The 21,188-nt window shown below is 40.9% G+C and overlaps 1 protein-coding gene across 22 annotated transcripts in view; it reads right to left on the bottom strand.

The window, feature by feature from the left end:
• The window catches only part of CELF2 (CUGBP Elav-like family member 2), a 652,882-nt gene that overhangs the window by 433,254 nt on the left and 198,440 nt on the right, over positions 1 to 21,188 (bottom strand). For 4 of the 22 annotated variants that reach the window (XM_060776503.2, XM_060776501.2, XM_060776502.2 and 1 more), the window contains exon 1: positions 19,337 to 19,515. The exons of 1 other annotated variant lie outside the window; for it this stretch is intronic. In XM_060776503.2, the coding sequence (XP_060632486.1) occupies positions 19,337 to 19,443 (107 nt within the window). In that variant the 5' untranslated portion in view covers positions 19,444 to 19,515. Of the gene's footprint in view, positions 1 to 19,336; positions 19,523 to 21,188 lie in introns of those variants that run through there. 17 more of the 22 variants (XM_060776481.2, XM_060776480.2, XM_060776479.2 and 14 more) reach the window with 8 other exon arrangements.

Here is a 21,188-nt window from a genome sequence, read left to right on the forward strand (position 1 = left end):
AACACCTCCCACTATGTGCCCATTTTAGAAGTGTGCATTGAACAGTGTGCACATTTCAAGTGTGCCTAAAATATTGCTTTAAAATGCTTTCATGAATGACAGGGATATGTTCAGTTTTTTCAAATGGGTGCACAAAAGAGATGGATTTCATCCCACTTAATACAAGAATGAAAACCCAACCAAACTGGAAAGGATGTGGAGTTGGGAAAGGGATAATGTGAGTAGATGTGGACTTTACAAGTGTACACTTCTGGAGGCACTTGAGTATGCCATAGGACACATGACATATATTTCATATACTGTCAGTTTCATATGCATACTGAAGGGATGTAGAGAAATAATATTTTACTAGCATCATTTTTCTTTCTTAAAATATTTATATCCACTCTGGATTGAAAAATCTTATAGTGTCCTACAATATACATTTTTAAAAACCCAAACAAAACAACGGTAAAACGTTAAATACATATTAGCATGTTGAAAGAAGACAGATTGAAATCTGTTAAAGTAATGCAATGCAGAACTATGCGCATATGTGGATTTGGAGAAAAACAAACACTTTTGTTAAAAACTATGTTTGCACTTGATGAGAGAATTACAGCAACATGAATGCGGTGATGGGGCCCTTCTCCTGGCTGGCCCTACAGTAGCAACCCTTGGGCTCTGGTCACTCACCTTACCTTCTTTCCCCTCAAGTTCTGTTGCAATCCGGAGCAGGGAACGAGCCCCTAAGATAACTATCCACCATACTTGGCTGTGAAAAACAATCCTTTTTTATTAAAGAAAAATGGTTACAAAATAAAGGAAAAATGCAAGTCAAAAGCCACAGCAAAATCAGCAAACATGAATTTAAATGGACAAAGCAAAACCAAAAGCCTCACTGGGAAATATTTGAATCTGTTAGCAATCCACTAACCGTACTTGATATCCTAGAAATCTTCCCAAACTATGGCCAGGGAACCGGGAGAACTGCCAAGGTCTTCATCAATACTGAAACGATGCCTGAACTGAGGCAATCAGCCTGGCGTATTGCAATTAAAACTCAAGAATCGGCTCCGTGAACCGCCCTTCTGTTTTGAAGCCAATGTTTTTAATTCTTGAATTCGGGAGGATCGACGCAAACTGAGTGATTTACTTCTGTCTTCCCAAATTTGGCCCCTTCTGTTGTCATTACAGTTAACAGGTGCAGAAGGGAGGGAAAGTTCAAGGTCTCCCTCTGAAACATTCTCATGAACACTGGTACTTTCATTTTCCAAATCTACAGAAGTTCCTTCCTCACTAATTTCAGGAACATTGGCATTTTCCAAACCTACAGCAGTTTCTTCCTCACTAATTTCAGGAGCATTGGCATCAAAAGGTACAGTTCCACTAGCATCAGTAAATATACTTTCATTAGCATCAGGAGGAACAAACAGAGAATCAGGTTCAAGTTCAAACTCAGGCTGAACCCCAACAAGATCCCTCCTTGGATTCAGTATTTTCTCCTCAAGGTGATCTCTATAGGTTTGTACATTTGGGGTAAACCCTGACCCATTTCGTGTCCTGGCTTTTGGTGGGGGCTCTGGTCCATTTTTGGGGGGCCTCCCTAAATTGGGAGGGCACATATCTATTTTGCTCTCCAGTGCTGAAATATCAATTTTCTATTGGCCCATTATGTGTGTGTGTTTGGGGGGGGGGGGGGCTTCCCACTCAGGCTCCCCTTCCCAGCATGATCTTTAAGGAGGCTTCTTCTTACCTGCTGTTTCTACTCTAGAGGAGAGCTCAACTGCAGGCCCTGGCAGGTGCAGGTGCTCCTTAATGCACTCTCTTGGAAAGAGAGTGCATGTGTGGTGTGTAGGCCCACAGTGCCTTAGCCTGCCAGGGCCTGCAGCTGAGCAACTCTTACTCTGTGATGCCAAAAAGCAGGACAGGAGCTGGGACCCACTCCTGCTTGCTTTCGTGTTGAGGTGATTATTGTATTTGGAGGGGTCTTTCTGTTCCATGCTCTCAAAGAAACAAAAGATACAAAAGAAATGAATGTAATGGAAGAAACAAATTCCACACACAACTGTAATTCCTATATGGACCAGTAACTTTGTTGGTGAATTGTTTCCTTATGGTAAGTGTGACTAGACTCTATCTAAACATAACAAGTACAGCCAAATACCATTGTAAGAAAGAATAAACAAGTAGAAGTTATTGATTCACATTTAGATCAAACTAATCCCTGAACAACTTAATCATTTGCAACTCCCCCTATTCCTTTCTTCTCCACAGCTATATAATGTTTGTATCCTTTTGTATCCTCAATCTTGTGATGTCCTTCCAGCTCCAGGAGTTTCTGGAAGAAGTGGAATATCTACATTCATTTCAATCTGGCTTCAGGTCAAACTATGAAGTGTAACCAATTTGACTGCCTTGGTGGATGACCTATGCTGGGAACTGGATGGGGAAGTGTGCCCCATTGGTACTGCTGGACTCCTCAGCAGCTTTTTATACCATCATCCATGGAAACCATCAGGGCCACCTTTCTTGAAGGGAAATTGAGGCACTGTTACACAGTGGCTCTCTGATCTTTCTTGGAAAGGTAATTCAGAAGATGGTGCTGAGGGAGCCTTGCTACTGGCTTATAGAAACCCTTAAATTTATCTTTTGTCCCTGTGATCTTTAACATCTACATGAAATTACAAGAAGTCATCTGGAGTTTTGTGGTTTGGTGTATCAAGTATGCTGTTGACACCCAACTCTATCTTTCTTTTCTATCTGAGTCTAAGGAAGCTCTTTTTGTACTGAACCAATGCTTGCTGTCAGTAATGGACCCGATGAGGGAACATGAATTCAAATTGAATTGAGACAAGACATAGGTGTCCCTTGTCAGTCTAAAGTCAGATCAAGGAATAGGGTTATATCTCAAGTCTGCAATTTGGGTTTTCTCCAGGAGTCATCTCTGAGATGGGATGGCCAGGTTTCAGGAGTGGCCAAGAGTGCATTTGCAGAAGTAAAGTTAGTGCACCAGCTGACCTCAAAGTGGCATGGGTGCTTTCTCTTCTTTGCAGAATCACTTTTGATTTAATCATGGGTCATATCAAAATCAACTTATGCATAAGTATATATGGGGGGGGGGGGGTTGTCATGTCAGGAGTGACTTGAGAAACTGTGGTACTTCCCAGGTTTTACCCATTTTACTCCCAAAAACTAAATGGATTGGCAAATGTGCCTTTTCTTAATAGTTTTGATGGAAGAACATCCCTCAGGACAAAAGACTTATGGAGAAAGGGGGGGGGGGCAAAGGAGAATAAGCATTGTGGTACCTAAGTAATGTTCTTCAACAGCTTGTTATCACATTTTCTCTCTCTCGCCCTCCTCCCTGGTTACTGCCCAAAGGTAACCTTGGCCTTGAAGGAGAGTAGGAATTCAAGCACCATAGGACTGTGCTGTTTATGTCCCTGTACTTTCTACTTTGTATAACAGTGTCACTCAAAAGCAAGGGACTGTCTGTTAAGTTCCTTTTAGATGGAGATTCCTCCGATTGAACATGAGACCTTATGCATGCAAAACATGCACTCTAATACTTTACTATAAGCCTACTTAGGAAGTGCCAACCTCTTTTTGCCCAGTTGCATATGCTGACCCAGGATACAATCACAGCCCTTTTCATCACGCTCATAAATTCCCATCTGAGAGGGCTGAAGGCAAGACTGTTTTTCTCCACACAACGAGTGTGTAATGGATGTGTTGACCTGAGGGGAGCCATCAAGATGACAGACAAACATTACTGACACCTTGAACAGATTCCCAGGTGAACAGATCAGCAGGTTATTCTTGGTAAGCAGTCAGCAGGAGGGAGGAGGATGCTTGGGAAATGTTGCATAGCCTAACCAAGACGGGGATAATAAATATGAAGGAGAGGAAATCAAAGGGGACATTTCTCCTTTCTAGCCACTGGGGAAGGGAAGAGAAAAATTACATTCTCTCTTTGAAAGGGCACAGCTCCTATTTATTTCTTTACGTAGTTTCTTTGCCAAGTGAATGCCAGAGTCTTTCACTCAAGAAGTAGTACAGGCACAACCTTGGGAGTCTGGCATGCCAGTGAAGGTATAGACATGGGACCTTGCTACTGCCAATTCTTAGAGCTGACACAGTCACGACAGATAAAAGCAAAGATGCTCATTAGGTTAATGTTATTCTGAGTTCTGTGGCACTTCTGGCAAGATCTAATGCTGTGCTGGGCCACTTTCCTTCTCCAATCCCTTCTAAGTGAACAGATGAAGAGCTAGGAGTCCCTCTTGGGGAGGAAGACTAGATATGAATCGTGTGTTCTGAAACTTTAGAGAACTGCTCTGCAGCAAAGAATGCATTCTTTTAGAATTGAAATGGATTTTGTCTACACAGGTCTTCTGGTAGGGCTGTCGTCTGTGCCACATCAGTCAGGACATATTCTTCTGGGAAGAGATGGATAAGTCTGGTGGGTCCCAGCCAATCACAGCTCTCCCATGACCCAACACAGTACACTGTAAAGGTTCTCATATGTGCTGCTTTCCAAATGGCATCCATTGTTCACATCTCTTTCCCCTTGCTTGGGCCCATGGTATCTGAAAGATCTCTTCTCCTGAGCCAACCTAAAACTTGATGTCCTCAATGGAAACTGCACTGCATTTCACAGCACATCACAGGGATAGGTCGTTGGCTGTACATTGTAGCAGACCAATGTGGACCTTCTTCCCATGAAAAGTTGGCATGACCCCATCTCTAGTATTTCCAGTGGCCAAGTATAATTCTATTATTTTGCATTACCTTCAGTTCGTAAAACCAGGTGTGGGAGCTCTAGCTGTTTAAACTGTCTGTGACTTTCAAACTATTTTAAAAAGTATGGTTTTAGTCTGTTTTTATATGCATTTATTGGTCCATTTCATGTATCTTTAGTCATAGCACTGCAACTTGGGGGCTCTTGATGAGTTGATAGCTGACAGAACCATTTGTAGGCAAATTTTGCACCACTTCAGGGTGAGTTCAGAAATGTATCAGGAGTAAGGGTGCACAGGACATTACAAAATATTTACAAAATGATCAAAATAATGTTTTTAAATATTGAAAAACCCTGATGAGGAAAATCAGGAAATATTTCTGCTTAGAAATGTTATTTTCTGTTTAGAAAATGCTGTTTCCTCCACAGGAAAGAAATGCCATTTTTGATTATTTTTTTTTAAAAACTACCACTACTATAATGTATGAATGTTGAAAATGATAAGAATTGAAAAAGGATTTCAAAAATGGTGTGGTTTCCTAAGCATCATAGAAACCTAGAGTTGGAAGAGACCTCGTGGGCCATCCAGTCCAACCACCTGCCAAGAAGCAGGAAAATCACATTCAAAGCATCCCCGATAGATGGCCATCCAGACTTTGTTTAAAAACCTCCAAAGAAGGAGCCTCCACCATACTCCAAGGCAGAAGGTTTCACTGTTGAACAGCTCTCACAGTCAGGAAGTTCTTCCTAATGTTCAGGTGGAATCTCCTTTCCTGTAGTTTGAAGCCATTGTTCCGCGTCCTAGTCTCCAGGGCAGCAGAAAACAAGCTTGCTCCCTCCTCCCTATGGCTTTCCCTCACATATTTATACATGGCCAGCATGCCTCCTCTCAGCCTTCTCTTCTGCAGACTAAAGATGCTAAAATTACTCATTTCTCCCCTTGAGAGGAAACAGGAATAGCATTTACCCTGCAGAATTAATACAGTTTGACACCACCTTAACAACAACAACAATAACAACAATAACAACAACTTTATTTTTCTACCCCGCCTCCATCTCCCCAAGGGACTCAGGGCAGCTAACATGAGGCCAAGCCCAACAATTACAACAAAGTAAAAGAATACAACTTAGAATCATAAAATAATACATTGAATAAACTATAATAAAATAAATGAAAGAAAATAAACACAGAATATAACATAAATAACAAAAAACATTGAACCATGTGGGCAACTCAATGCTTTGTAATCCTGATGGATGTCGTTTGCTGAGGTACAGAGGCGGCCCTAGGTAATTTTGAACAGTAAGCAAGCAGTATTTTGGCACCCCCCCCCCCCCCAACCAATCATTGATATATATTTTCTGTTCGTCGTGGGAGTTCTGTGTGCTATATTTGGTTCAATTCCATCATTGGTGGAGTTCAGAATGCTCTTTGATTGTAAGTGAACTATACATTCCAGTAACTACACTTGCCACACTTGTTCCCTTGCCTGGCCCGCTTTGGGCCTGCAGGCGTGCCCGGCGTGTGCACCAAAAGTCACCTCTTCTCCTCTCTCCCAGACTGGGGAGAGGAGAGGAGGCGGGTGGAGCGCCGGGAGATGGGGAAAGGGAGCCGGTCATGGGGAAGGGATCGAACGCGGAGAACGATTGAGCGCCGGCTCTGCTTGCACACCTGGTGGCCAGTCAAGGGGCATTTACAGAGGTGCCTCTGCGCCCCTGGCAAAAAAAAAGTGTTCTGCGACCGCTTACTTCACATAATGGACGAGCCGCCCCTGGTGAGTTACCTCTAGCATTTGGCAAAGAAGGCTGGCAATCTTGTAAAACTAGGTTTCCATAGCCTTGAGCCATCCCTTATCAGTACCTATCTGGTAAGATGTGGATTCTGAGACTCAAAAGGCATCTGATCTAAGCCTAGTCAAAGCAATGCAGATGGGGAACAATCGGCATAAAATGTTTCCCAGAGCAGATGCCTTCCACCTCCCTGGGGAAGACCTCTTGTCCTTTCCCCACAGAAACAAATGTTCTTAATAAATGCATCTGTGCTGCTGCTTGGAAGAATAGTCCTACTGCCGCTGCTGCCTATGGTATTGGAAGGAAGCTGGGTTGGCACTGCAGGTGAAGAATCAACTGCAACTTAAGTATTATGTCTGTCTTCACTCTGGGGCATCCCCACAACTGGTGGCAGTGGAATCTTTAAGTGAAAGAGGTATTTGGAGAAAGGGGGAAAAACAGAACAATGGGGTAAGGCAGAAGGAAGTGAGACATTCCAAGAAAAAGTACAGGGCAAGGAAAACAAACAATCAAACAAACAAACCAAAGGCCAAGTTTTGCCTCTTTGATTATGTGAAGGAGGAGACTTTTCAATCCTGTTCCTTTCTGGGAGGAAGCCAGGCACCATCTTTCTTCAGTGTGAGCGATTCTTTGATCTCTCTGGCAGCCAAGGATTCGGCAGGTCAAGCCGAAATGGGCCATGGTGCCAGAAGCTCCTGCTGCCCTGATAATCCATTTCATTCCAGGCAAGGCGACATGCTCTCTCACCAGCTGCCATTTCAAGTTACCTTTTATACAGCTGACATAATGTGTCAATGTGTTGGAAGCAGTAAAGCCGTCACAGGGAAGCAATCGCAAAGATAAATAGCAACCGGGAGCTCAATCATCTTTAATGATATTAAAGGACAAAGAATGACACTTTGTGAAAAAGAAGAATGCTTTATTTCTTGAAATGGTCTTTCGCTGCCTTTGGGTTGTGTCCTCAAGTAAAACCAGATAAAGCCTTTCGCTCGATAATTTTCACTAAAATGACTATTGTGAAAAACAAAACTACCCATTCATACCTCTCAGTAGACACTTGCATTAAAGACTTTCTGTGACTCTAGTCTTCCTGAAGATGGACTACACCATTTAACTATGCGGAGGCTGCATGAGTTTTCCATATTAAATTTAGGAATTAATTTACAATGACTACTACTCCCCATACTATCACTCTATATGCATTGCAGTGAAGAGGATTCCTGTTCAGGGTTTCCTGTGATCTTGTCCTTTCTCGTTCTTTTTTCTTCTCCCATAGTTTCCATTCTCTCCCCCAATGAGCTGTTCAACAGTGGAACCTTCTGCCTCAGAGTGTGGTGGAAGCTCCTTCCTTGGAGGCTTTAAAACAGAGTTTGGATGGCCACCTGTGAGAGGTGCTTTGATTGTGCTTTTCTTGAATGGCAGGGGGTTGGACTAGATGGATCATGTGGTCTCTTCCAACTCTATGATTTTATGATTGTAAGTATCAATACTTCTGTGGCTACTCTGCATCTTAGGAAGGTACTATATTTATGATATATAGATCTAGAAATTTTGATCAATTTATCCATGGGTCAATCTAGGTACTGCCCCTTAACTGTTATCAAAAGAACCACCTCCTTCTCCAAGTAGAGTAACAAAAGGCAAGAGTTTAGTGTGTATTGGGAGAAGCTACAAGAAGCACAGCCCTCTCTACTCTCTCTGCCATAATGCTACCTCTGTCCCTTTTAAATACCTGGGCAGGAAATGGCAGTGATGGAGGCTCTTTAGTGCTTTTCCTCAAAGAAGCACTGAGTGAGTAGGGTGATTCCATGCTTCTTTCAGGATTTCCAGCATAGATTAAAATCTTGCCTTTTGCTGCTCTACTCAAAGAATGGGGTCGTTCCTTTTTTAATAGGAGTTAATACCATATCCTGAGACATGCTGCATTATCACAGGATGTCTATGTTCCATACCACTGGAGAAATTATACTGTTTAGCCGGTATTGCACCACCTGACATCTGCCAGGAAGTAGCAGCCAACAATGAAAGGACTGAGCTAGTGACATCTTCGGCTCATCCTCTGTTCAGATATTAGTCAGCTCTCCAATGCCTTAAATCAAGAAATAGTTTTCTAAGATCTACAGAGATACTCGCAGGAACACCTCAGCAAGTGAGATTCCAAAATGATGAGGTGGCAGGCTAAAACCTGGAACCTCAAGCCATGGCTGTTGCCAAATGAGAGTTTGCCTCCTGGGTGACTCCTGGAGACTGAAGTCTTGAGTGCCTTTTGTAAGGGCAATCAAGACTTGGCTGTTTGGTTGTGCATTTAAGTAATCAGATCTAATTTGCCAAATAGTCACTGTTGAATGTCTTTATGTTGAATGTTTTTATATTGTGTAACTGCTATTTTAGATTGTAAGTCGCTCGGAGCACCTTGGTGGAGAGCGACTAATTAAGAAATAAAGTGAAGTGAAGTGAAGTGGGTGACTTGGAAGGCGCTAAAAAGACTGTGCTGTGGGCACCATGGGATGCAGAGCCGACCTTAAGAAATGGGGCCACAAAGTGGAGTCCACGACATGCAAGTGTGGAGAAGAGCAAACCACAGACCACCTACTACAATGCAGCCTGAGCCCTGCCACATGCACAATGGAGACCTTCTTATAGCAACACTAGAGGCACTCCAAGTGACTAGCTACTGGTCAAAGGACATTTAGTATAATGCCAACTTTTTAAACTTTGTTTGTGTTTTTAAATACATTACAGCTGTACCCTTGGTTCACTTCTGACACGATAAATAAATAAACTTATATCAAAATAGGAACCATTCCTTTCTAAGCTGAGGGACAAATAACCTTTTTGAACATCTAGATGAGAAACTGGTGACAGCAATGAGCAGGGGCAGCTGCCCCCCTGAGGCATTGTTGATGCTTTCCCTTCTGTGTGAAATGACCCTTGATTTATGCATGTGATATATCAAAATCCATAATTTTGTCACCAAAACTTGTCCTGTCTTCCTGGTGGAGTCTTCTTGCTGTCAGGAAACCTAGTTTTCAGCTTGAGAACTGGAAACCCATGGGGTAACTTTGGTTGAGTCTCACGCTCTCAGCCTAACAATAAACCTCCTCTGAAGACATCCCTTCAAGAAAACCTCAGTCTAGAGCTGTGGTTCTCATCCTGTGGGTCCCCAGATGTTTTGGCCTTCAACCCCCAGAAATCCTAACAGCTGGTAAACTGGCTGGGATTTCTGGAAGTTGTAGGCCAAAAATGCCTGGGGATCCACAAGTTGAGATCCACTGGTCTAGAGTTTAGTAAGAAAGAATGGAGAAATTCATGAATGGAAGACAGCTCTGGTGCTATAGAACTGTTCTTATGCTTGAAAGTAAAGACCCATGTATGAATATTAATCCAGACATTTCCTTTTGTTTATGTTCCCTTTCCCACCTCCCCTCCATTCAGTCCCAGAGGTATAGCTTGCAATTTTATATATGCTTCAATTTGAATAGAAGAAGGTGCTGGAAGAGGAGCTGCATCTCTCTTTACTAGTGTTCTACCTTCACAAGAGGAGCTTTTAACATGCTGGGAGATGAAGAAGATGTTGGGCATGTTAGTTCGGGAAGGAAAATTCCAGAACAGATTACTTTTGGTGTCTTTAACCACATTCTGCTCAAAACCGAATCACTCTGGGGTCTGAAACATGGCTAAATAAGGTCCCTGCCATATAAAAACCAGATTATCAGCTTTGAACTGGATTATATGGCAATGTAGACTCATATAAACTAGTTCAAAGCAGATATTGTAGATTATATGCTTTGATAATCTAGATTACATGATGGTGTAGAAGGGGGCTAAGTCTAACCCATTGTGAGCGTTTGCTTATTAGAAGAGTCAGGTGTGTAGAAATAAGACGTCTGTACTTCATTTAATTTTCTGTAATTTTTCTATTTCTTTTCCACAGCAATGAGATATGGAAAATCATTCACGCCTTCAACTGTTATAGTTGCTACCTTCATGTTCAATTAGTAACTTTGCTTTTGTAACTACCACAATACTAAGAATTTGGGAACTAAATCATTGGAGGGACAGAATTCTTATTTTTAGAGGGCAATAATGTCATTGGGTTGTTGTGGGTTTTTTTTTGGGTTATATGGCCATGGTCTAGAGGCATTCTCTCCTGACGTTTCACCTGCATCTATGTCAAGCATCCTCAGAGGTAGTGAGGTCTGTTGGAACTAGGAAAAGGGTTTATATATCTGTGGAATGACCAGGTGGGACAAAGGACACTTGTCTGCTGGAGCTAGGTGTGAATGTTTCAACTGACCACCTTGATTAGCATATAATGGTCATCCCCATGCAATGCCCCATGGCTATCCCTATGGAAAGAGTCCCCTTTCCTTGATTGTCCTACTTCGGTTATAGCTTCTTCACATAGAAGGGCTTACTGTTGGAACAGCAATATGGCACATTCACAGTTATAGTGGACCAGAACTTGGAAAATTGTATTTCAGACAGTTACTGCTATTAGCACTGTGTTTTTTTTTATGTGACATGTTACCATTACTCATTATTAGATATCCCCTCTAACCATCCCAGTGACTTGTTATACTACTATTTGATGGTATGGTTGAAGGTGCCTGTAAAAAAACTCCTCTGATAGACAATGAAGAAATAACATTATGATGGGCAATGTTTCAGAAAAGTATAAGAAAAATGAGAAATTGGGAACATATTATAGTTTTTACAACTTTGTTTTTTGAGAAAATAAGAGGGAAATGGTAGTAGTGGTAGTAATACAGTATGACCCCTGTCTCCACAAGACTGCTACTTGCAATGCCTTTGATTCATGTTTGGCAAAATAAGACATCTCTAGCCATTTTCTAGGTTCTCTGGTGCATCTATATAGATACTATTTTGGGGCCAGAAGTCTTTCATTGCAATGGGGTTTGAGATTATCTGAGGTTTTACTTATCCATGTAAGGATCAAGAATGTATCCCCTGCAAATATGGGCCTTGTTACTTTTAGTATAAAGAAAAGAAGTGGAGGAGGACTATAATATAGTATCTAGTAACACGTTACTTTTTTGAGTACTGAGTACAGGTAGGGCATTCCTTATCCAACATCTTCTACATTAGTGGTTCCTAACCTTCTTTTTGACAAGGAACCACTTGACCAGGGACAACTCCTCCACATTATGACATTAGTACCAAAAGGGTTACAAATCAGTTTTTGGTCAACTTTAGATTCAGTTTGGTTATTTGGGGTGCTGATTCAGAAAATTGCATTGCATAAACCACATCACCTCTAGTTTCTGATACAGAACATATGCCATCCAGTAGTGGACATCTTCTCGCCCACAGAAAGCCATATTTAATAATCTAGAGCTGACGTGGTCTATCCAATGCAATTTTCTGAATCAGCACCATGAATAACCCAAGGAACAGGTCTAAAAATGAAGACACCAAGAAAAAAAGTTTTTTTTTTGTTTTTGCTTAGGCTGTGTTATAATCCATGGATGTTTTTAACACTCAGCACTATAAGAGGGTTTTGCAAGACCAGTCGCTCTCATTGCAATGGTGCAGTAACGGTGAGACTGCAAACCATATTTTAGTTTTTGTGGACCACCACAGATTGGGAACCACTGCTCTAGATGGCTGGTTCAATGTACACATGTATTGTTTTTTTTTAGACTATGTGTATAAGCTGTATATGAAACATGAAGAATTTTTTTGTTTAGACCTGGGTCCCATCTCCAAGATATTTCATTTTTTTACATATATGCAAATATAGGTATTTCAAAATCTAAGGAAAAACTCAAAACCTGCAACCCTAGCCTTCTTGCAGCAACACCAGAGGCACTGCAAGTGGCCAGTTACTGGTCAAAGGACATTTAATCAACTACCAAACTTGCAAATTTTGTGTTTTGTCTGTTTGTTTGTTTTTTGTTTTGTTTTGTTAGAAATGTAATACAATTGACTGGTTGCCCTGACACGACAAATAAATAAATAAATCTCAAAAATAATGGCCGCTAGTGGGTTGCTTTACGAGCAAAGCAGGATGATGATGCACTTCCCTGTTAGTTGACATTCCTAGGTATACTGCTTTTGTCCATAGCTATTCCATTTAGTTGCATGTCAAAAATTGATGGGCCTATCATCTAGTTTTTTATATCCATCTTTTGTTTAAGAAACCTGAAGTAGTTTCCTTCGGGGTCCAGAAAGATGGTAGAAATGCCGTAAATAAATAAATAATGGACATTCGTCCTGGCTGGTGGGTGGATGTGGATACCAGAAGTAAATTACATACCATGTGAAAAGAAATGCTGTTAGCAATTTTGAATCTACTACCAAGTGGTTTCATTGTCAGGCTCTGGATTGAATAATATTATGGGAGGGGAAAATTACTTTACCTACTTTTACTAACACAAGCCAGTGATATATCCATTTCTTTCATCAAAAGAAGCAGAAGGATTTGTACTCTGCCCAAGTCCAACTGAAATGAATATATTTACCCACATAAATAAGGAATCTTGCAAAGGAAACACTTGCGTTCAATTATCTTCATTAATCTGATCAACATATGCAAACAGGTTTGTCTGAAATAACCCAATTACTATTGAAAGTCACTGACAGCGCTGATTAAATTCAGATTTAAAACTCACATTTGTAACCTGTGGTGGATGGTTTCCATTGATTGTGATCCAAGCGATCAGTGAATGGCTATGGTGAAAAACAAAGCTACCTGTTGAAGCATAAGTGCATCACCTGCATTGAGATGTTTACAACTAAAGTGAACCCTAAAGTGAAAAAAAGCCAATGGGATTTTGGCCTGCATCAATAGGATCATAGTGTCTACCCCTCTATTCTGCTTTGGTTAGACCACACCTGGAATATAGTGTCCAATTCTGGGCAGCACAATTCAAGAGAGATATAGACAAGCTGGAATGTGTCCAGAGGAGGGCGACTAAAATGATCAAGGGTCTGGAGAACAAGCCCTACGAGGAGCGGCTTAGGGAACTGGGCATGTTTAGCCTGAAGAAGAGAAGGCTGAGAGGAGATACGATAGCCATGTATAAATATGTGAGAGGAAGCCACAGGGAGGAGGGAGCAAGCTTGTTTTCTGCTCCTTGGAGACTAGGACGCGGAACAATGGCTTCAAACTACAAGAGAGGAGATTCCATCTGAACATGAGGAAGAACTTCCTGACTGTGAGAGCCGTTCAGCAGTGGAACTCTCTGCCCTGGAGTGTGGTGGAGGCTCCTTCTTTGGAAGCTTTTAAACAGAGGCTGGATGGCCATCTGTCAGGTGTGATTTGAATGCAATATTCCTACTTTTTGGCAGGGGGTTGGACTGGATGGCCCATGAGGTCTCTTCCAACTCTTTGATTCTATGGTTCTATGATTCTGTACCTGAAGACTTCAAAGTATCTTATGTAAGAAAGTTTGCTTTCAGGGGAAAATATTGCAAAGCTAAAGGACCTTTTTTTAAGAAAAGTGAATGGAATAATATTCTGAAATACAGGTATAATTTTGAGAACCCTTATAGAAACGTTCACAGGGTAACCTGTGTGTCAATTGATAAATTCATACTGAAAAGTCACCCTAAACATTACTTGTGCAGTACAATACACATTTCCACAGTGCACTGTGCACATACAGAAACATAGTTCAGCAAATGTTCATCTGCTAGAGCTCATTTTAGTTAAGATATTTTAATTACCAACCATAGCAGGACTGGCAAAAGAAATGGCATATTAGCCTTAGTAGTAGAGCCCATTCATCATTGGCTGAATCTACACTATATAATGCAGTTTCAAACTGAATTATATGGCAATTTGGATCCAGCCACAGCCCATATACTGAGATTATCTATTCAAAATCTTTCTCCACAGAAATTTAGAGGGAAACACAGACAACAGTGTCCAGAAGAACACATTGGATATTTGTGTCAAATTTGATCAAATGAATGAAAATACATAGAATCATAGTATCAAAGAGTTGGAAGAGACCTCATGGGCCATCCAGTCCAACCCCTTGCCAAGAAGCAGGACTATTGCATTCAAATGACCATCCAGCCTCTGTTTAAAAGCTTCCAAAGAAGGAGCCTCCACCACACTCCGGGGCAGAGAGTTCCACTGCTGAACGGCTCTCACAGTCAGGAATTTAAACTAAAAATACCCATGCATCCAGAGGCATTCTTACTAGGCATTAGACATGTGCATTCGGAGTAAACCTTGTCCTGTTTCATGTCCTGGCTTTCTTTGGGGACCTCAATCTATTTTTGTAAGCCTCCCAAAATTTATTTATTTATTTACAGTATTTATATACCACCTTTCTCACCCCTGGGCGGACTCAAAGAGGGAGAGTTGTTTTTGGTTCTTTTATTTTGGGGCCCGAAAATCAGACAATAATGGGGAAGGGGGCTTCCCATCCACTAGTTCCCTTTCCTGGTGTGCGTACTTCTTACCTGACACCTGCTGGTTCTACTCTAGAATAAGAGGTTCTCACCTGTAGGCACTGGCAGGTGTGCGTGCTTTCCAGGCCTGCCTGCACACCATGCCACACACACAATCTCTTTGGAAAATGTGTGTGTGTGTGGTGGGGTGTGCAGGCAAACCCAGAAAGTGAGTATTGTTGAAGGCTTTCATGGCTGGAATCACTAGGTTCTTGCGGATTTTTTCAGGCTATAGGGCCATGTTCTAGAGGCATTTCTCCTGACTTTTCGCCTGCATCTATGGCAAGCATCCACAGAGGTAGTGAGGTCTGTCAGTGTCTAAAAAGTGAGTGTCTGCCAGTGAGTGTCTGCCAGTGTCTAAAGCCGAGTGCCTCTTTTTCTAGAGCAGCGTTTCTCAACCTGGGGGTCGGGACCCCTGGGGGGGGGGTTGCGAGGGGCTTTCAGAGGGGTCACCAAAGACCATCAGAAAACACAGGATTTTCTGTTGGTCATGGGGGTTCTGTGTGGGAGGTTTGGCCCAATTCTATCATTGGTGGGGTTCAGAATGCTCTTTGATTGTAGGTGAACTATAAGTCTCGGCAACTACAATTTCCAAATATCAAGGTTGATTTTCCCCAAACTTCATCTGTGTTCACATTTGGACATATTGAGTATTGCCATCATTGTTTAAGACCACAGTGCTCTCTGGATGTGGTGAACTACAACTCCCAAACTTACGGTCAATGCCCACAATCCATTCCAGTATTTTCTGTTGGTCATAGGAGTTCTGAGAACCAAGTTTGATTCAATTCTCTCATTGGTGGAGTTCAGAATACTCTTTGATTGTAGGTGAACTATAAATCCCAGCAACTACAACTCCCAAATGGCAAAATAAATCTCCCCAACCCCATTAGTATTCAGATTTGGGTGTATTGAGTATTTGTGTCAAATTTGGTTCAGTGAATGAAAATACATCCTGCATATCAGATATTTACATCATAACAGTAGCAAAGTTGCAGTTATGAAGTAGCAACAACAATAATTTTATGGTTGGGGGTCACCACAACAGGAGAACTGTATTAGGGGGTCGTGACATTAAGAAGGTTGAGAACCACTGTTCTAGAGTAAGAGGCACTCAGCTTCAGGCACCTTCTAGGCCTGCCTGCATACCCTGCCACACATGCTCCACCACACTCTTTGGGAGTGTGTGTGTGGCAGATAGGGCTGGGTAACCACGGAAAAAATTGTTTCTAAACTCGATTTGTTTCCAGGGGGCGCTAGCGTTTCCAAATTTTAAATACTTCCGAAATTTTGAGATTTCAAAATTTCATTATTTACGAAATTTCGTTAATTTCGAATCGATTCGTTAATGGCAGACGCGATTGCGCAATATGCTAAAAAAAACCTCCAAATGGGACAGGTGGAACTTCTGAAGCTTCCCTCTCCCTCTGTTGTTGACTGTTGGTGTGATAATTTATTTTTTATCACTGATAAAACAAACAACAACTATAAAACTTGCACCAGACATACGGAAATAATTTTGAAACAATTTCAAGACAATATCAAAACAATTACGAAACAATTACGAAATAAATTGAAAAAATTGTTTTGATTTTTAATTACTCCTCCATGGTTCAATATCGGATCGTAAACTAATTTAAATACGAATTAATAACGAATTACGAACAAACGAAACCGCCCAGCCCTAGTGGCAGGGTGTGCAGGCAGGTTTGGAGTGCACCTGCATCCGAGCTCCAGGCCTGCCTGCCTGCACACCCTGCCACACACACACTCTCTTTCCAAGGCAAGGAGGCAAGTTTGGATGCACACAAAAGTAGGTTTTCCTGTTGAGCAGTTTTTTGTGTGGTGAGGGGTCTTCCTGTTTTGTGCTTCAAAAGGAACAGAAGACATGAAAGAAATGGTAGAATCAGTAGGAATGAATTTTGGGTATGTCTACTAGGCGTACAGATAGATCACGTTTGAAGACATAAGATAGACTTTTCATTCTGATAACAACTGCAGCAAGAATTGTGTATGTGTGGATGTGGAAACACCAAAAATGGAATAACTGATAGTAAAAGTAGCTGTAATAGCAGAAATTGACATTTTGACAACATATCTTCAGATAAAAGATCCTTCTATATTTAAGAAAGACTGGGAACCCTTTAAAGGTTTCCTAGAAGAAAAGATATTTCCAACATGGGAATTTCATGTTTATTAATGTTCATCTATTACGTTATGTTTTACACAATGAACTAGATAATATGGAAGCAACAGAAATGCTTATGTACATGAAAGGAAGATATGTAAAATGTTGACAATATAGTTCAATAAAGAAGAAAGGTAGAAAAGCTGGAAATTAAAGCAAACTGATTTCATGGTAAATGGTTGAAGAAAACCTGGCCACACTTGTCTGGGGAAAAAAATAATAACCGAACCCAACGCATTAATGGAGAGGCTACTATTTGCAGCCTGAAGAGTGAGAATCCACTAAAGTCAAAATGAATTATTATCTCCCTCTCGAATGTTATATGTGCAAGATTTAGAAATGCTGTATAAGGGCTGCTGCCACATCTCTTCTTAAGTCATCCTCCGCTCCCAGCAATGTGTTGACAGAAGCATACAATCCAATAGAGAATAATTCTGTAGCGAATAAGAACCAAGACTTTCAAGAAGGCTTGTTTTAACATGCAATTGAAAAGCAAAGCAAAATATTGCATTCTTCCAACTGATATCACAAACATTTCAACAGCAATATAATCAGAGTTCCCCCATACTTATTAAGAGCAGCATCTACTTCCATTTGACAGATTTAGCAAAACATGTCCAATTTTTTTACATTCTTGTAAACCAGATGCGTCTTGACAAAGCTGTGTATTTTGCACTGCTCTTGAACAATGGTGGGAACAGGTGGAAAGCTTCAATATTGCATTCAATATCATATTGTAGGCTCATTTCCTTAGGAGTAAATCACTAACAACCTCAATGGATTGTGCAAATGTATATCGGATTTTACTGTACTTCTGAAATTGGAATATTTTCTGTTTCTTATTATAATTACGTAATTAATATCCCACTTTTCTACCAATAAGCATATTGCAGCATAGCTTGAAACAGGAAAAAAGGCAAAAAGAGTCGGAGCAGAGGAAAAAAATGAAATAAACTAGGCTTTGAAAGTGGTACTGAATTAAAAACAACCTAGAAACAGGTTTTTTTCTATTGACACCGATCCCTGAATGTGAAATAACTGGCTTTTGCATTCCTAAAACTTAAACAGAATCCCCACAAAGGAGTCGAGAAAGTTGAAATAAACCAAAAATAAAAGTACGAGGAAGGCTACAACATGCAGCAGGTACTGCTGAAATGTTTAAGGACAAGAAATCGATAAGTTTTCTTTCTCAAACTGAGGAAGAAGCTTCTTCAAGCATTTTTTTCCTCGTAGGCAAAGTCCCAATACACTGAAGGAAACAAAAACATATAATAGTGGATATTGTAGCCTCGCCTCTACACATTTGTTAAAAGACAAACAATTGTAACACAGTTCATATCATATGCAAACAAGAGAAGAGGAAATGAAAAAGGAAAAGGCATTTTAAAAAGAAATTCCGAAATAATTGCAAATAATAATTGCAAATCAGCGAAATGCAACCCGAACCCCTGGCATTCATTAAGCTAGCTTGACAGCTCTATTGTTCTGTTGTCCCATTGGTGGCTGAAAAGATATATTCACACGCTTGACTGTCTGCTAGGAAATAGACAAAAGGCTTAGATCCCCCCCCCCTCCCACCACCAAAGCTGAGTGCCAGTTTCAGCAAAATTGAAGCACTTTTGCTCTCTCGCTCTTCCCCGCCCTCTTTCCTTGCTCTAAAAAGCTTCTCTTCATGGTTGGCTCCTCACCACCCCCCTTCCCCGAATATTAAAAATCCATTCATCTTTGCAATAAGTGTTTCCCCCTATTAAGTACATTTATCTCCCTCCCCCTTCCCCAAAAGAAGCATCCAGTGGCCAAATGCAGAACTGGAATGATTATTTATATAACCAGAGTCCAAATTAAAGTGGTATTTAGGGCACCGGCTTTAATATGGAGTCTCCCTTGGCTTCTTCGCTACATGAATATTCCAAGCTTGAATGCCTAATAACCAAGGAGGCTGTGGAAGAGCCCCCACAAACCAGGTTTACAAAATATGATTAACTTCTTGTTTGCCATTCTACTTTTGTGTGAGCGGAACTGGAGGCTAGTGGCTTGTAAACACCATTTGCACAAAAGCATGGTCCTCGCCCAGTCTGAAAAAAAATTAGCTCTGCTCCCCCCTCCATAAGAAAATTGGGGCGGGAGAAGAGCACTTCATCGCAAGTGTATTTCTATGCCACAATGGGCCCTGGCGACCCCATAAAACAAAGGAAGCATCGACCTACCTTAAAAGCAGCTCCTCATTTCTCATAGTAACAGCAGATTTGGGACAGCGCATGCTTTCTACACCAATCTTTGCAACAAAAGCCGGTTCAGAAGTGCGCTCAAACATCAATGCCACAGTTGCTACGCGCTAATGGCTACTCTCTCTCTCTCTCTCTCTTTCTGTCTCTTGCCAGACACGGAGTGGCAAAGCAAGGGGGCCCCTGCAGATTCACCGAACAGAAATAATCTTCTCTGACAAGTTATGTTGTCTGGGCATATTTTACATTAATGCGCAAGGCTGCCCATAGGGGTCTTGTTTGTGTTCACTCTTCCTTGGCTGGTGTTAGGTTCTTCTTCTTCTTCTAATTGCCATTGAAGAAAATGCAAAGAAAGAAAGCACAGTATCTTTCAAAGATAGAGGGGGGTGGGAAACACTCGCACAGAGAAACAGCGAGGGGAGAAAACCAGTTCAGGAGTCATTTGCATAAGCTGGGAAACCATTGGTGATTTCACAAGCATTTGAATGCTTGCAGCTGGATAGAAGTTTTGCACACTTCAAGAAAGTGGAGGCTAAACTCTTTTACTAATGCTGAAGATTTCCAGTGTGAGATTTTCTGCACACTCAAAAACAACAAAAATCAAGAAGTGCAAGAAAAGGCTGCATTTATGTACTTAAGCACTTTCGCCACTTTTACCATTTTTACAATGCCATTTTCTATCATTAGCATTCTATAACTGGGATTGGTTCAATGCAAGCAACGTTTATTGATTAGTCCATTGACCATATCAACATTAAAAACAAAAACAGAAATGTGCACAAATAGACAATAATCACTATGCTAAGACCCCCATAATAGTGAACTAACATACATTCAAACCTGATTAAATTAAAAGATAATTAAAAATATCATCATTAAAATGCCAAGGTAAAATTTCAAACCACAAAAATTAAAAACGAAGGTTAAAATGAAGGTTAAAATAGACCAGCTATTACACAATCCCAAGCCACTTCAGATATCTGCGTCACCCCTACAGTTTACCCCAATTTGGTTCAATGCAAATTGGCCATACAGGTTGTCTAATGACATCGATACCCCCTTTCCCATTTTTAAATAAGTTGGGCTCAAGCATTACTGTTAAATAAAGCTGGCCCTCAAAAGATATGATCTAATATGTGCCTTTGTAAGCTGCTCCAAGTCCCCTTGGGGAGATGGTGGCAAGATATTCATAAAGTTTATATAATAATAGTAATAATAATAATGGTCGTGGAAAATGAACATACAAAAATACTGTGGGACTTTCAAATCCAGACTGACAAAGTTTTGGAACACAATACACCAGACATCACGATTGTGGAAAAGAAAAAAGTCTGGATTATTGATGTTACCATACCGGGTGACAGCCACATTGAGGAAGAACAACAGGAAAAACTCAACCGTTATCAAGACTTCAAAATTGAACTGCAAAGGCTTTGGCATATACCAGTACAGGTGGTTCCAGTGGTAATTGGCACACTGGGTGCTGTGCCAAAAGATTTCAACTGGCATTTAGAAACAATAAACATTGACAAAATCATGATCGTCAACTGCAAAAGGCCACCTTACTTGGATTTGTGCGCATCATTCGAAAATACATCACACAGTCCTAGACGCTTGGGAAGTGTTCAACTTGTGATTTTGTGATACGAAATCCAGCATATATATCTCATTTGCTGTGACATACTGTGTTTTTGTGTCAGTAAAATAATAATAATAATAATAATAATAATAATAATACTCATATTTAGTAGCCTTAAATGTCCACCCCACTTACTTCTAGCAATTTGGATTTTCCCTCTTTCCTGGGAAGGTGAAAATATGTCATATTTTCATT

This window comes from Anolis sagrei, chromosome 5, assembly GCF_037176765.1.
Source record: "Anolis sagrei isolate rAnoSag1 chromosome 5, rAnoSag1.mat, whole genome shotgun sequence".
NCBI classification, from domain to species: Eukaryota; Metazoa; Chordata; class Lepidosauria; order Squamata; family Dactyloidae; genus Anolis; species Anolis sagrei.